The 14,980-nt window shown below is 53.9% G+C and overlaps 1 protein-coding gene across 1 annotated transcript; it reads right to left on the bottom strand.

The window, feature by feature from the left end:
- Positions 1-121: 121 nt before the first annotated feature.
- On the bottom strand, positions 122-14,043 carry PLA2G4F (phospholipase A2 group IVF). The gene is made up of 20 exons (XM_008059457.1): positions 13,827-14,043; positions 12,886-12,958; positions 12,053-12,189; positions 11,846-11,974; positions 11,377-11,417; positions 11,065-11,107; positions 10,509-10,575; positions 8,523-8,692; positions 8,293-8,406; positions 8,025-8,062; positions 7,630-7,765; positions 5,470-5,606; positions 4,985-5,207; positions 4,000-4,114; positions 3,653-3,790; positions 3,462-3,569; positions 2,368-2,562; positions 1,860-2,026; positions 775-961; positions 122-451 (listed from the first exon to the last, which is right to left on the bottom strand). The coding sequence occupies exons 1-20, from the start codon at positions 13,935-13,937 to the stop codon at positions 231-233; spliced, it is 2,550 nt and encodes an 849-aa protein (XP_008057648.1). The 5' UTR covers positions 13,938-14,043; the 3' UTR covers positions 122-230.
- Positions 14,044-14,980: the final 937 nt, after the last annotated feature.

The following is a 14,980-nucleotide window of genomic DNA, read 5'->3' as shown; positions in this document are numbered from 1 at the left end:
AAAGACAGGACAACATAGGTGTTCCTGATTGAAAGAAGAATTGTGATTTGGGTCACTGAGAGCGTGGCTGCATGTGTGAGAAAGTGGAGCAGGCAGTACAGCCCAAGAGGGTACTTGTGGGGGGAGGGAGCAGAAGCCCCACAGAGTCTGCCTATTCCTCCCTGTACAAGCCTTGTCTGAGAGTCTCACAGTCTCTCCTCTCTGTCATAGTCCTCTGACTCCCACCTGGATCAGCCCCCAGCCCTCTCCTCCCCCTGTCCTTGATCCAGAGCCAGCTGGAGGGCATGCCTCAAGGTCTCTGCATTGTTCAGAACGTTGTATCGACTCAGGGCCACCAGCCGATCAAAGTCTTGGGGCTCATAGGTAAAGTTCATCATGCCATAGGGGGTGTCTGGCCCATTGATGACAAAGTCCCCAAAGGCCTTCTCCTCAGCTGTTTGCCGTTCCACACCTGCAAGTGGGGAGACAGAGGAAGCCAGGCTGGGACGCTCTCTGTGGAACTGGCTGGGACAGCCCTGAAGCCTTCCTTGCCCCAAAACATCTGGTTGGTTCTGTGAGTTCCCTACTTGGGCCCATGTGTCAGCTTCCAGGCCCATCAGGAGGAGATGGCCCAATGTGAATGCTGGAGCTCAGGAGGCAGAGGGCAGCAAGGGGAAGCTCAGGCCCCCGGGGACACAAGCTTGGGTATATCGTCCAGGGGGTCTACTCTCAGAACAGTATTCATCACCATCCCAGGGCTCTGTAGGCCAGACCCAGACCCAGGGCTTCCCTTACCTGGGGCCAGATGTGTGCGGAAGGTACGATTGACAAGGGGGAAATGGAGCACGATGGGTGAGCGGGGATCCTTGGCCTTGGCAAACAGATAGCACTCCCGGGGTTCCTCCAAGTCCTCAGGGCCCACTTCAATCCTAGGGAAGGGGATTCCTCGGTCCAGACAGTACTTCTCTGTCATCTGTAAGACCTGGACGGGAGGCAAGCTTCTGACTCCCCCTGCCTCCACCCTGGCCCTGCCCCACCCATCTCCCACACAGCCAGGCTACAGTGCCAGCTCTACCTGTGATGAGCTGAGTGACCTCAGGCAGGTGACATCACCTTCCTGAGCCAGTTTTCTCATGTGTAAAATAAAAAGGGGAATCACTGTCTAGTGGAGCTGTTGTGAGCAGTAGCAGTAATCACTAATGATGAGCAATCATCAATCTAGTGTCTCCTCATCATTCTATCATGACTACCCTGGCCTTCCCCTCTGACCCCTTTACTCCCTGTCAGGGGCCGACTCAACTTCATGAGTTGACACTCAACAATTACAGAAGGTCAGCATCAGAGACTTCGCTAGTCCCCAATCCTAGCTCCACTAGATCCGGGAGGACAGGGAAGAGGCCAAGAAGGGAAGGGCTGCTCCAGCGGTGCCACCAGAGCCCACAACTGCATGGAAACATCTGTCCACTACCCTACAGAGTTGGAGGGAGTTGCTGCTAGAGTCTCCCAGAGGGGACCCTGATGGCTCTGTTGTTACCATGGAAAAAACAGATAGGAGACCCAGGGCCAGACTGGAACAGGGATGAGCAGGGTCTAGAGCAGAGAAGAATCCTGAGGACCCTCTTTGGCTTCCTCTTCCCACTCCCACCACCGCCCAGAATCTCAGCAGTTCTCCTCTAGCTGGGAGACCCACACTGCCAACAGCATTTGGAGGGCACCCTTCTCCGCAGAGTAGAACCCAGGTTGTCCACGAAGAACGATCCCAGGCACTCAGTCAGGCCCCCTCAGCAGCCCTCTTCTCCTCCTCCTTCCCCTCCCTTCTCTGTTCATTCACCTCAGGAGCTCCCCCACCCTTACCTCCTCACCTCACCTCCTCACCTCACCTCAAAAGGGGCTTCCAAGGAGTAGTCGAAGGACAGGATGAGGTCTACTGCCCTCTGGGGCAGCAGAATTAGTGGGAACGGAGAATTGATGGCAAAGCCTCCGTCCACCAGGTACAGACAGTCATACATGGGGGTGAGCTGGTTGGGGAAGGCATCCGGGTGTGTGTCTGCAAGGTATGTGTGTACATGCTCAGGGATAAGTGTAGTTGCTCTTGCCAGCAACCCCTTCTCTTTGCATTCGCATTGGTACTCTCTCTGTAGATCGATCTCTTTCTCTCCCTCTCCCTCTCTCTCTTTCTCTCCTTCTCTGACAGCCTTAGGGTCTTCCACCCCAACTCCTAGCCTTGCCTTCCACCACAGGAATTAGAGTCATCATTCCCACATCAACCCCCAAGCAACAGGAGACCACACTTCAACCCCCAGACCAAAGCCAGCGCTGGCCCCAGTGAGCCAGAGGCACAGGCAGGGAGAGAGATCCCACCCACCTCCCACCCAGGGCAGCACCCACCTTTCCAGGCCACGAACTCCCTGCCAGCTACATAGTCCTTGTGCAGGCAGAGACCCCGGGTGAAGTTAAAGTTCTGGGCAGAAGTGAAGCGGGAGGTGAATATGTCCAGCACAACCTGGGAGAAGGGACCTTGGGGCGTGAACAGCCTCGTACGCAGCCGCGCGGGGTCATGAAGCTGGAGTTTCTGGCTGTTGTCTAGCCAGGGTAGGGACAGTGAAGAGTGATGAGAAATGGTGCCCTTCTCGTCCAGAGACCCTTACAGAGCAGGGGGCCCCTTGCCCACACTGAGCCCTCCGCACAACCCTTCTCCTCCCCATCCCACCTCCTAGGCCTCTGACCGTGGCTTCACAGAACCGCTCTTAAATGACTTTTTCTTTCATGCCCCCATGTTTTGAAAGTTGCCTATGACATTGCATTTATTAAGTAATAATTTATCTTCCACTCCATAAGAATAAAGTTGCATATATAGCTTCCAATCAGAATTTCATCCATTACACACTAGCTGAACAGTTACTATGTGCCCAGCCCTATGCTAGGCACGAGGGATGCAAAGGTGAACAGGGCCTGCCCTGGCCCTCCTGGGTGCATAGTCTAATTGTGGGAGAGAGTCACAAAAAGAGGCAATAAACCATAGCAATGTCCCAGGGTAAGGACAACACAGGTATGTGTGCATGGTCCTAGGGGAGCACAATGGTAACACCCTGGAAGGATGGAGTGGAAACGAGAAGTCTAACAAAATGACATCTGAGCTGAATCGAAAGGACGGAGCAAAAGTTACCTAGGGAAGAAGGGTGGAGAAGGTATCCTGCAGAGTTGGGCTCCCATGGGCCTTTAAGGTCAAGGGAACCGAAGAAGGGGGTGGGCAGAGTGGCAACCAAATAGCCAGTGGCCCTAATTGGAGCCGAAAGCAGAGAACTCAAAGGTGTGGCTTTATCACACCTTTGGGCATCAGGAGACCCTCAGCTAGAAATCATTTCCTTAAGACTTCCCTGAACCCAGGGGACAGCCAGTCTTTTGCCACCCCCTCCCTCATTCTTCATACCTCTGCCAGAACTGTGGTGTGAGTGGGAGGAGGTTGGCGTTTCTACCTTTACCTGTGATGTTCACACTGCCTCTGTACCACTCCAGGAAACCAAGGCCTGAGCCAGCCGTCTTCAGGAAGATCTCATCCAGGCTGGCTGCGAAGGCACTGCCCCACACGCCTAAGGAGACAGGTGGAGTCCCACCTCATATCTGGGCCTGTTCCAGGTATGTGCCTGGGCCCAGTCCCCCAGCCTAGACTCACCCTGCAGGTAGCAGATCCGGGGCTCAGGCCGGTGATGCAGCAGTCGTCCCATGAAGAACTCTGAGCCAAAGAGTGCAGTGGGAACATAAGCCCCGTACTTGGGGAAGCCGACTTCGTGGGGGGTGAACTCGCACCACTCTGAGAACCCAAGTGAAGGGAAAATCACTGGGGGCCTCCCACCAAGACCCTTGTGCCCAGGCAGGAATCTTAGCCTTGCCAAGAACAGAAGGCAGCAACCAAGTCCCCTGTGTATGGCCTCCTCCATTTGCTCCCGATTGCCCTGGGCTCTCACACCCTCCTACCAACTATTTCTTCTACCTCCTGCCTTTGTCTCCACACCCAGGCACCTGCAAAGTCTTCACCACTGATGTTGGTGCGGACATTCACACTGGCGTAAATGGGGTAAGGGTTCTGGCCCTGGCTGACCGCCTCCTGCTGATCAGACAGCTTGGCAGGGTTTACCTGGGTGGGAAAGAAGAAAAGCAGCATGACCTTTGGGGAGTTCTGTTCCCTATCCCATGGCCTGATGTCAGCCCCTACGGAGTGTGGTATGCCCACAAGAGAGGCTTTGGGCCACCAAGACCAGAGCTTTAAAGATAGGTCTCTGAGGGACAAGTTTAGGCTGCCACAGAGGGAAGCTCGCTGTGGGTTTGTACAATCCCAGGGTCTACAGGAACACCCTACCCACTTCTCTCCCATTCAAAAAATCCTATCAGAACACAAGGGATTCAGAGTGACATTTTAAAAGGAATCCTTGAAAAACCAGTCTAATTTATTTAAAAAGCAAACCACACTAGAAAAATGTAGATTCCTTACTTAGAAATGAGAAACTCCTGGTGATATACACCCACAAGTGATGGCCACGCACAGTGGGGCAGCAGCTCTGAATCTTATTACCAGGACAGGCTGTGCCTGCAATTCTAGGATCAGTCACCAGGTGGCTAGAGTCACAGTCTCATTGGCCAAAGAGTGGGCATTGCACTGGGAATCACTTTTAAGCCTGGAATCATTTTCAAAGCATCCCTGCACTAGGGCTCTACCAAGCCCAAGCCCGACTAAAATCAGTATCTCTGGAAGTGGAGCCTGGGGATGGGTGTTTTTGAAAAGTCGTGTGGGTGATTCTAATACGCAGACAGAGCTGAAGACTGCTGACCTGGCTCTCCCTACCCTAGGGTTAGGAACCAGGAAGGCTAAGTGGTGTCAGCTCACCCTGGTGTCTCACTCTTTCCCCCCAGGAGAGCTCAGACCTAAGGAACTGCTTTGCAAATCAGACCTTAACCTGAGGGATAAGGCAGAAACAAGGGGAGGGGAGGCAGAAGGAGAGTATCTTACTTCCTGGTACAGGAAATACTCAACGAGGAGGCCCCAGAGGTCGATGAGAGACACACTGTGGCCACTGCGCTCCCGAACCCCCAGTTCTTGAGTATAGTATTGTAGCTGCTCTGTGGACATCGCCCCCATCTTACTGCTGCAGACTCGAGCCTGGGCGCGCTCAATGGGGCCCTGCAAGGTCCCCTGGGACCAGGCTGGGTCCTTGTAGAGTGTGGAGATGCACCTGGGAAAGGAAGGAGTGCCTATGAGTTAGGGGCAGGGGAAGAGAGCGATGCAGGGTCTGTGAGTGACCCTCTCCCCCTCCCTTGCACTGCTGCCCTGCACCCCAACTCGGACGCACCCTTGGGACTCAGTCCCTTCCTGCCCCTCCTAGCCCCCTTGGAGGCAGGATCCCAGTCCCTCGGGGATGCCATCAGATCACCAGGTCACACCGCTGCCCCTTCAGGATTCTCCTTTGCTCTGTGCCCTGCCCCCACCTCACTTACCAGGTAGACCCAGAGACCCCACTCAGGTAAGTCACAGTGTCCAGGAGGCCGAGTTCCTGCAGCCCCGCCAGGCTGCCATATAGGGAAGACATAGCTCGGGTTCCGCCCCCAGAACCTAACACAGCCACTACAGGCACCTGGCACAATAACAATGATGACAACTATTGGCATTGGCATTTATGTATTATTACTTGTATTACTTGACATGTCAGACATTATTCCAAGAGCCTTGCATGTATTATCTTACTGAATCTCCACAGCAACCCAGTGAGATCCCCATTTTAGAGATGAGGAAACTGAAGCACAGACAGGTTAAAGAATGTGCTCAAGACATACAGTCAGTAAGTGACGAGCCATCAGACCTAAGCAGTGGGTCTCCAGAGGTGGCTCTTAAGCATGGTACCTGGAAGGTAGACACCTGGGAGGCATATTTGATTCACCAAAAACAGTCAAAGCAATCTCCTCTCAACCTTGGCAATAATGATATCTTGGACTAGATAATTATTTGTTGTGGATGTTTAGCAGCATTCCTGGCCTTTACTCAGGAGATGCCAGTAGCATCCCTCTTCCTCTGCCCTTCTCAGCGGTGACAATAAAACAGCTCTACACATTGACAAATGTCCCCTGGGAATGAAAGTGCTCCCAGTTGAGAACCCCTGAGTTAAAGTGGCAAAGAGCAGCAAGTGGCCTGGACCTGCCCCGACACCAGTGGTCCCTGATGTTAAAAGTTCGTTTTAAGCCGGGCTCAGTGGCTCAGCCTGTAATCCCGCGCCTTTGGGAGGCTGAGGTGAGTGGATTGCTTGAGCCCGCGGGTTCGAGACCCGCCTGGGCAGCGAGACCTCATCTCTACAATAAATCAAAAAATCAGCCGGGCGTGGTAGCGTGCACCTGTAATTCCGGCTACTCAGAAGGCTGAGGCGGAAGGATCACCGGAGCCCAGCAGGTTGAGGCTGCAGTGGCCGGGAGTGGCCACTGCACTCCAGTCTGGGCGACAGAGTGAGACTCCAACTCAAAAAAAAAAAAAAAAAAGTCTGTTTTAAGATCAGTGATGTCTGGGGGTATCCAATTTGAAACATTGTGACTGCTCAGCTTTCCCACAAAGCCTTGGCTTATTCTGCCCCAGTCTTATGTCCCTTTCCCTGTCCTCCTTTCTTCTCCTGTCTTGAAAAATGTTCCCCGCCCATTGCTCACCGAGGACACTGTTGCTTCAGAGTCCTAGATGAGACACAGCAGATACCTAACACAGGGAAAGCCTACATACTGACCAGACGGATGTTCTAGGATTGTCAGCATTGGGTGAAGGCCCTGTCTCCTGAGTACACCTGCAGCCAGCATTCCCTTCCTGCTGCCTCTCAGCCACAGGCCGATTGTTTCTATGCCTAGAGGACCCATGGACCCTCCACTTCCAAATCCCTTTAACCACTGATGTGGACTCCATTGTGTCCCCATCCCACAAAATTCACAAGTTGAAGCCCTAACCCTCATGTGACTATATTTGGAGATAGGGCCTAAAAGGAGTTCATAAAGTAAGGTTCCAAGGATGGGGCCTTAATCCAATAGGACTAGTGTCCTTCTAAAAAGGAGAAGAAACACCAGAAAGCACGTGTACTCTCTCTCTCTCTACATGAGCAGAAAGAAAAGACCATATGAGGACAGAGATTTGGAGGTAGAGGGTCCATGGGGTCCTCTAGGTATTGGCCTGTGTCTGGGAGGAAGTGGGAAGGGAGTTCTGAGGGGTAGACCTATGGCAGATCAGGAACAGCTGGTGGCTTCCTCCTGCCTGCATATGTCTTCATGTGAGGACAAGAGAGGCCCCACCAGAGACCAACCCTGATGGATGGCACCTTGACCTTGGACTTCCAGCCTCCAGAACCAGAGGAAATAAATTTCTGCTGTTTAAGTCACGCAGTCTGTGGTGTTTCCTTATGGCAGCCCAACCTGACCAAAACATTCAGCCTTGGCCAGGGCTGACCAACCCTTATTCCATATGAGGTCCTGATTCTCTTGATTGTGTCCATCAGCTCAAACAGGTCCTCTCCTTTCCTTCTCTGATTCTGTGCTTCCTCTAGGCTTCCTGTCACCTCACATTACTCCCCTGCAGGAAAGAGGCTCGATTTGGTTCCAGAAACCCTGGGGGTCTGCTCCTCCTCCCTTCCATACCTGGCCACTGTCCAGTGCCTCACTCAATCCCAGCACTTGCTGCAGGGCCTTGGACACGACCTGCTTCCTCTTGTCCAGAAACTCCTGCTCCCCGTCACTGACGTCAAAGCCAAGGCGCAGATCCAGGTTCCCAGAGCTGCCTCAGGTGGGATGGGAACGGGGTACTGGGTGACTATCCAGAGGAGGAGAGGCTTGGGCCCAGGCCATGTTTCCCAGAAGCAGGCCCACACTCTGTGAAACCCCTCAGAAAGATCCCAAGGGACTTCCACCAGAACTAGAAAGGGAAAGGTGTCCTCCACACAGCCTGAGCTTCGTGGACAGGAGAGAAAGCACGCGGGGTTACTTCCTCACACTTCCAGCCCAGCAGAGAGAGGCCTTCTGAAGTCCCACCTCACCTCATTTCTGCCTTCACACACAGAGCCACCTCCTGGTCCTGAAAGAGACAGCAGCCCCAACTCCTGAGCATGCTGAGCAGGGTCCCCGCAGGGAAATGGTTCTCCCACCCACCACCCCTGTTGCTCCGGTAACTCTGTCTCTATGTGGACATCATGGCTGAGCTCCAGGATGGCCTGGTCCTCCTGCCCTCCCAGACCCCTCCCTCAGTCCTCCCTTGATAGTCACAGAGCAGGCAGGAGACCCTCTGGCACCCAGACAGAGTCTTACTTCCCCCAATGCCACGGAGTACTGTTTCTTCTGGCCGAGGGGCAGAGACGACAGCAGGATGTCCCCCTCGCCCAGCTTGCTGACCTGAGTCTCCAACTGGGCACTTGGGCCGCTCTGGAGGGAAGAAAACACCTAAGGAGCTCTCCCGCATGAAAACGCACCTTCAGGGTAGTTGTGGACCATCCCTCGGGACTGAGCTGATTCCATCATCCTGCCCTTGGTTCCCTTACCTGCAGAACCATGAGCTTCTCCACTAGCTGCACATCCAACCTGGAGCTCAGCACGGGATTCACATGGAAGGTGAAGGTGGGTGGAAAGCCTGACTCCATGGGGGACTGTAGGGGCAGGAGCTGAGGCTTCTCATACGCCCCAGGCACTGCCAGCTGGAGCTGCCTAGAACCTGGAGCAGAGGGCCCAGGTGAGTGCCTGGGTAAGGGGTAAGCATGGTTTGTACCTGCGTGTCTCATGATGGCAGCACCCCTCTTCCCTTCCCTTCCCCTAGGAAATGCCAGCTCTCATTGTCTTGCTCACTCTCAGGCACTGTGATCATAGGAAAAGCATCCTGAAGGACTCTTGGGGACCTATAACCTGCCCTGGTCAGAACTGGGCCTCCAGGGGAGGGTGGGAAACACACCAATGCTGAGCGAGGGGAGAAAGGCAGGGAGCAGGGAGAAAGAGGGTCTCTGCCCAGAGCCTATAGGGCTGATGATTTTGAGATTATATTAATTATTTAACATGTAATTATACAAAATTTTATATATTCATTATTATATTAATAACCAGCTTTCAACTGGTGGTTTCTCCTATCTCTTGCCTCCATTCAGGCTCCATGCATTGCCTCGGGGGAGGTTTGTGGCCAGGCAGAAAACAGAAATAGACTGCAAGTCATTCTGGCCTTTGTTTCCAAAAGTATAAGACCTTGGGGGAAGAAGGAAAGGGGAGGAGGCCAGACCTCAGAGAGAAATGGCTGTGTGTGACATCCAGGCACAGACACACAGACAGCCTCTCAAGAGTCCCAGACCCCAAACATGACACAGAAGCAACAGAGACCCAAAGGGTGCAAGGACAGCAGACACCTCAGGAGCAGAAGTTCAGATAGGGTCCCGCCCCTACAGCCCCTTATTGTACTAGATGAGACCCGGGGGCTTGATGTGACCTCGGGAGTGGGAAGGAATTAGAGAAAATAAGGAAAGCGGTATTCCATTCACACCAAGGTCTGTGTACAAAGCTGGACAAATGCTATTTATAAGAAGAAGTGAAACAATCTGTGGTTAAGAGAATGGGCCCTAGGTGTCACAGACCTGGGTTTGATCCTGTCCCTGCTACTTATTGACTGTGTGACCTTCTTGAGCCTCAGTCTCATGAATAAAAGAGGATAATGACTGTACTGCTGGACAGGGTTGGTAGGAGGATGATGAGATAAAACCTGTAAAATGCTCAGCACCGTGCCTGCCTCAGAGTCAGTGCTCGATGGTACGTGGGCAGGATTCATCCCAAAGGCTCGGACTCTCAGGATTGGAAGGGACCTTAGCTGTCACTCAATCTTTGCTGCAACAGCACATCTGAATTCCCCTGCCTGAGTGGTCGCCCTCTGTGTCGCTCTGCATTGATGACCCCAGTTCTTCATTTCCCCAGTATTCTCACTCTTTGCCAAGGGACTTCAGCTTCTCCTACAAAGGAGCCAATTCTATTCCCTGCCCTCCAATTTGAGTTCAACTGTGTGTCTTGTGTTGGCCAGTAACGTGTCAGTTAGTGGCCAGGATGTGACCAAAGGCTTGAAAAGCACTTGCTTAGGTGAGCATGCTCTTTTGCACCTCTGCTGATGCCTTGAGCACATGCCTGGGCTAGTGTGTTGGTCACAGGAGGTGGCCAAGAGGCACATGGAGCAGAGCCAAGCCACCTCGCCAAGCCCAGCCTCGATCAGCCAGGTCCCCGCTGACTACCAGATGTATGAGTTCAGTGAATGCCTCTTGTTGTACGCCACTGCAACTTGGGGGGTGTTTGTTGTAGGACAACAGTTGGACAGATTTGTATCTCTATGCTTGAACACTTCTGGGAACAGGAAAGTAACTACCTCCAGAGCCAATCCATTCCATCCTTGGTCAGCTTTGAGCAGTGAAAAGTTTAAGAACTTCCTGGCCCAGACCTACCTCCTTGACATCAGCATTCCCAACCCTGGGAGAGAAGACAAGACCCAAGCCACTGACCAGACTCACCGTACTCTAGACGTGGAACTGTCTTGTCTCCCCAGAGCGTGCCTTGAATTCTTAGACAGGGGTGAGCCTGAGGAAAGCAGAGGCCTGGGGTAGCCAGACAATCTACAGGGCCCCTCCACAGGGTCCCAACCAGGATGGAGGGAGGTAAAAGGTAAGGGGCAGGGTCCAGGAAACAGCCTTCCCAGGGCCTGTGCCTTATGGGGAGGGGTATTCTGAGGCAGGCCCTAAGGTCATACCCAGTCCTACCTCCCAGGCCCTGGTGGGAAAGGGGGAGGAGGTAAAGTGCCCTGATGGTGGCTCCTGCGGTGGTCTCAGCAACCAGGGGCCCAAGTGAGTAATGTGCTGTGCACATGGTAGGAAGCCTGAGCCCTCGGCTGTCCACCCAAGCACCCGCAGCTTCTTGTCCTTCACTTCTGGAGATGTCTCCCTAGTGCTTCATCTCTCTGAGGAGGGATTGAGTGTCCTTCAGAGGCAAGTGGGCATGCTGGGCTCCATTATGGATTCCTCACATTCCCACCCCATCCCGGGACAGCCCAAGTTCGTCTTCCCTACTCACCACCAGGACCCCATTGGTGATGACTTCAGATGCAGGCACCTGGCTGCAAAGGATGAGGGCTCATGGGACACCTACTCCCTTGGTGATGGCTGCTACAATAATAATGTGACCAAAGCAGCTGTGCCTCCAGGGTGTGGAGGTGGGGTGCACCTGTCATCCTCCATGCAGACAGGTGCCAAGACCAGGCCATCCCCTCCGGGGTAGGTCTGCAAAGCCACTGCAGGTCATGGTGACTGGCATCTGGGAGCTGCCGCAACTCTAATCTCTGAATCTTAGAGTAAATAGGGAGGCATTGCTTCCACCTGGACTCACCTCTTCTCCAGAACAAATTCTACCTGCAGCTCTTGTGAATCCTACATGGAGGGAGCAGAGAGCACTGATTTTTAAAAGCCTCTGGGACTGTCCCTGTCCCTGTCCCTCTCCCCCATTCGACTCCAGGGACTAGAAGGGAAGACTGTCGCTGTGGCTTGTCATGTACACAGGAGGAGTGGTGGCATCTCCACACAGAACCTCATTCATTCCAAAATGTGTGCCAGGCTCTGTTCTAGACACTGAGGGTTCAGCAGTGACTGAGGCAGACAAAATACTGCCTCTCAAGCAGCTCACATTTTGGTTTCATACAAGAAAGTTTTGGAGGGAAACCTTTGTAGGATCAAGGCTGTAGGATGTAGGAAGGTCTGTCTTGGATGCTGGGCCTGTGCTTACTGGAGCCCCCTCACGAGCGGTCTTGTGCCGGGCTTCCTCTGCCCCACCTTGGCTCCACCAGCATTGGTGGGCTCACCTGGTGGTTGAGTGTGAAGGTGTTTCTGTGGGGTTGGCCACACTTGAGGCTCCTCAGGTCAAACAGGAGCAGGGAGAGCTTGTCGCTGCCCAGGACATCCTTGTCATAGAGGGTGAGCTCTAGGACGTTCTGGGAAGAGAGCAGGCAGGAGGTCAGCACCCTGAGGAGCGCCTCTCTTTCCATAACCCTCCTGTGATTGGCCCTCACCTTCACAGCACCGTGGATCCGGTAGTGGAAGGTCTCATCCCACTCGGGGTCACTGCAGTTGGCCACTGTCCTTGTCTGGAGAGGGCTGGGGGACGCCGTGGGCAGCCACAGTTGCACGTAGCAGTCGGCTTTGGACACTGCAGGTAGGGCAGGGGAGGGGCCTCAGCCTCAAGCGCTTATTGCTGAAAAGTTTTCCTGGAGGAGGCTGGGGCTGGAGGGGGAGGAGCAGAACAGGGAGAGGAGGCTGCCCATGTGGTGGGGTTGGGTGGGGAAGTGTGGGGGGAGCTTCAGTGCCCTTGATTCCATCTTGACACCTCCCACTCGACTGAACAGAAATCCAGCCAGTTAGAAAGATCATGTGGCAGCACAGCTCACTGAATAATTACCAGACACTGCCTGATTCTGGCAATAAAGTCCCCTCCCTGTGTAAGCACTGGCAGGGAGAGCTCCCTGAGAGCAGGTGTTGGCTTGTGGCTACAGCTGACCTCGCACGCTCACCCAGGGCAGCATGTCCCACTTGGGGAGGAGTCAGAGACTGCACAACTCTCCTCTCCGGCCCCATCTGTCTGCCCCTCACAAGGGCTACCCCTCGCTACAGTCAGCACCAGCTCCTCGACCCTGCTTTAAATGTGTATTTGCATGCGAGCTCACGCACGCGTGCACGTGCGCGCACACACACACACACACACACACACACACACACACACACACACACACACACACACACACTGTCGTCACATCCACATCCATACTCACACCTTTAGGTCAGTCCCCCTGAGCTCTGAGGAAGTCCCAAGGAAAGGAAAGGGAGGAGCAGAGATGGGGTCACTCACGCAGGTCTGTGCCCCGGATATTTCTGGCCCTCAGCACCTTCACCTGGAGGTCATAGTATGGGTGGGTTTCCCGCTGAAACAGCAGAACTCCAGGGACTCAGCTCGAGGAAGCCAGTGTGGGCCCTGATACCCTCCCTCCAGTGGTTCCCAGTTCAGGTGTCCTCTTGTCCTAACACAAAGCAGCAGCCTGGCACTAGGTCACCAGTGCCACTGTGTCAGGCACAGGGAAACCTTGGCAGGGCCCAGGTGTTGGGAGTTCAACACCCTAGTAATGTCTGGATCCTGGAATCTAGCAGGCCTGGGTTCAAGCCTTAGTTCATCATGGAGAAGCTGAAATCACTATGGTTACCATGCACCACAGACTGGCAGCTCCCCTCAGACCACTGTGCTCCCGTTACAGCTGGGGAACTGCAGTAAGAGCTAGAGCATTGTGTTTGAGATTAAATATTAAGAGAAAGCTGTGACCCACCCCACCAACTTCTCCCTGACAGAGTTATCAGACTTCCTAGGAGGCAGAGGGCAGGTGAACAGCAGCCAAGTCACTGGCCTCTACTGGTCTGACAAGTCACTAAGGAGATCACAGCTTGGGCTTGGAAGAGATAACATCAGAGTGCAATTGCCCAGGAGTGAGACTCTCCTCTCAAATTCCCAACAAGCTCCTCAATTCTTCTGCCCAAAGTGGGTCCTAGGGCCAGGCCAGAGCATTCTTAACAAAAGTCAACCGACCAAGGACTAAGTGCCACACGACTTAGCCCATTTCCCAATTGGATGGTATATTTTCAAGAGCCAAGGTCTAATTTAAGCTCTGCCAGGTCATCTGGAATAAACAGTTCCCACCCCAAATCAAAACCCAGTGCTGAGGCTGGCCTCAGTCCTCACAGGGGACTGCAGCTCCCAGGATTCCTCCAGTCTTGTTTCCCAGGTCAGACCAGGTACGTTACCCGCCAGTGCCTCAACTGAGGGTGCCTCTTCTCTCTTTTCCGCAGCAGCACCGCTGCCAGGAGGGGCGGCCCCTTGCCTGCCAGCCACCTTGGCCAGAGTGCCCAGAGCATGACCGGGCAGCCTGGGCCCCAGCAGGGAGTCCTGGCTGCCTTCTAGAGCCAGCCTGCTTCCTTCTGACTACACTCAATGCTAGCTCAGGTCTGACAGGTAGTGCTGGGGTGAGGAGGGTGGAGCTACCTGCTCTGTAGAAGATGCCAGGTTAGGTAGCCTGTTGGTGCTGGAGGTGGGGTTTGACGTGCTCCAGGAAGTGACTAGAGCCTGATTTCCTTGGGCAGGAGGCAGTTCACTCCCTCTTCAAGAGACTCTTGGAGCCTCTGGTTAGCACCCTGACTCCCAAACCCAGCCTCCTGGTTATCACTGGGTTGCTTGTGAAAAATAGACACCTGGCTGGGCTCCACGGCTCAGCCTGCAATCCCAGCACTTTGGGAGGCCGAGGCGAGTGGACTGCCTGAGCCCGTGCGTTCGAGAACAGCCCAGGCAACTTGGTGAGACCTTGTCTCTGCAATAAATCAAAAATTAGCCGGGCATGGTAGTGCACACCTGTAGTTCTGGTTTCTTGGAGGGCTGAGGTGGAAGGATTGCCAGAGCCCAGCAGGTTGATGTTGGGGTGGCCATAAGCATGCATGCCACTGCATTCTAGCCTGGGCGACGGAGTGAGACACCAACTCACAAAAAAAGAAAAAGAGAGACACTTGAGCTTCACCCTCTCGTGGTCTGAATGGACGTAGGCAGAACCCAGGTATTCGTATTCTCAATAAGCCCTCTAGACCAGGGGTCCCCAATCCCCAGGCCATGGACTGATAATGGCCTGTGGCCTATTAGGAGCAGGGCCACACAGCTGAAGGTGAGCAGCAGTCAAGCCATCGAAGCTTCATCTGTATTTGCAGATGCTCCCCCATGGCTTGCATTACTGCCTGAGCTCTGACTTCTGTCAGATGAGCAGGGACACTAGATTCTCATACGAGCACAAACCCTATTGTGAACTGCACGTGAGGGATCTAGGTTGCGTGCTCCTAATGAGAATCTAATGCCTGATGATCTGAGGTGGAGCTGAGGCAGTGATGCTGATGCTGGAGAGTAGTTGCAAATACAG

The sequence above is a fragment of the Carlito syrichta genome, unplaced genomic scaffold (assembly GCF_000164805.1).
Source record: "Carlito syrichta isolate Samal-C Ts95f unplaced genomic scaffold, Tarsius_syrichta-2.0.1 Scaffold91562, whole genome shotgun sequence".
Lineage (NCBI taxonomy): Eukaryota > Metazoa > Chordata > Mammalia > Primates > Tarsiidae > Carlito > Carlito syrichta.
The sequence above is the reverse complement of the archived record's forward strand: the minus strand, read 5'-3'. Positions and strand labels throughout refer to the sequence as shown.

What these genes read in the sequence shown, in the direction of transcription:
- PLA2G4F (XM_008059457.1), bottom strand. Translation starts at nt 13,937, where the DNA reads ATGCTCTGGGCACTCTGGCCAAGGTGGCTGGCAGGCAAGGGGCCGCCC. An exon ending in GGATCCACGGTGCTGTGAAG is followed by an intron (nt 11,975 to 12,052) that starts GTGAGGGCCAAT and finishes CTCTCTTCCCAG; the next exon opens with AACGTCCTAGAGCTCACCCT. An exon ending in AGGCAGTGTGAACATCACAG is followed by an intron (nt 2,563 to 3,461) that starts GTAAAGGTAGAA and finishes TACCCTGGCTAG; the next exon opens with ACAACAGCCAGAAACTCCAG.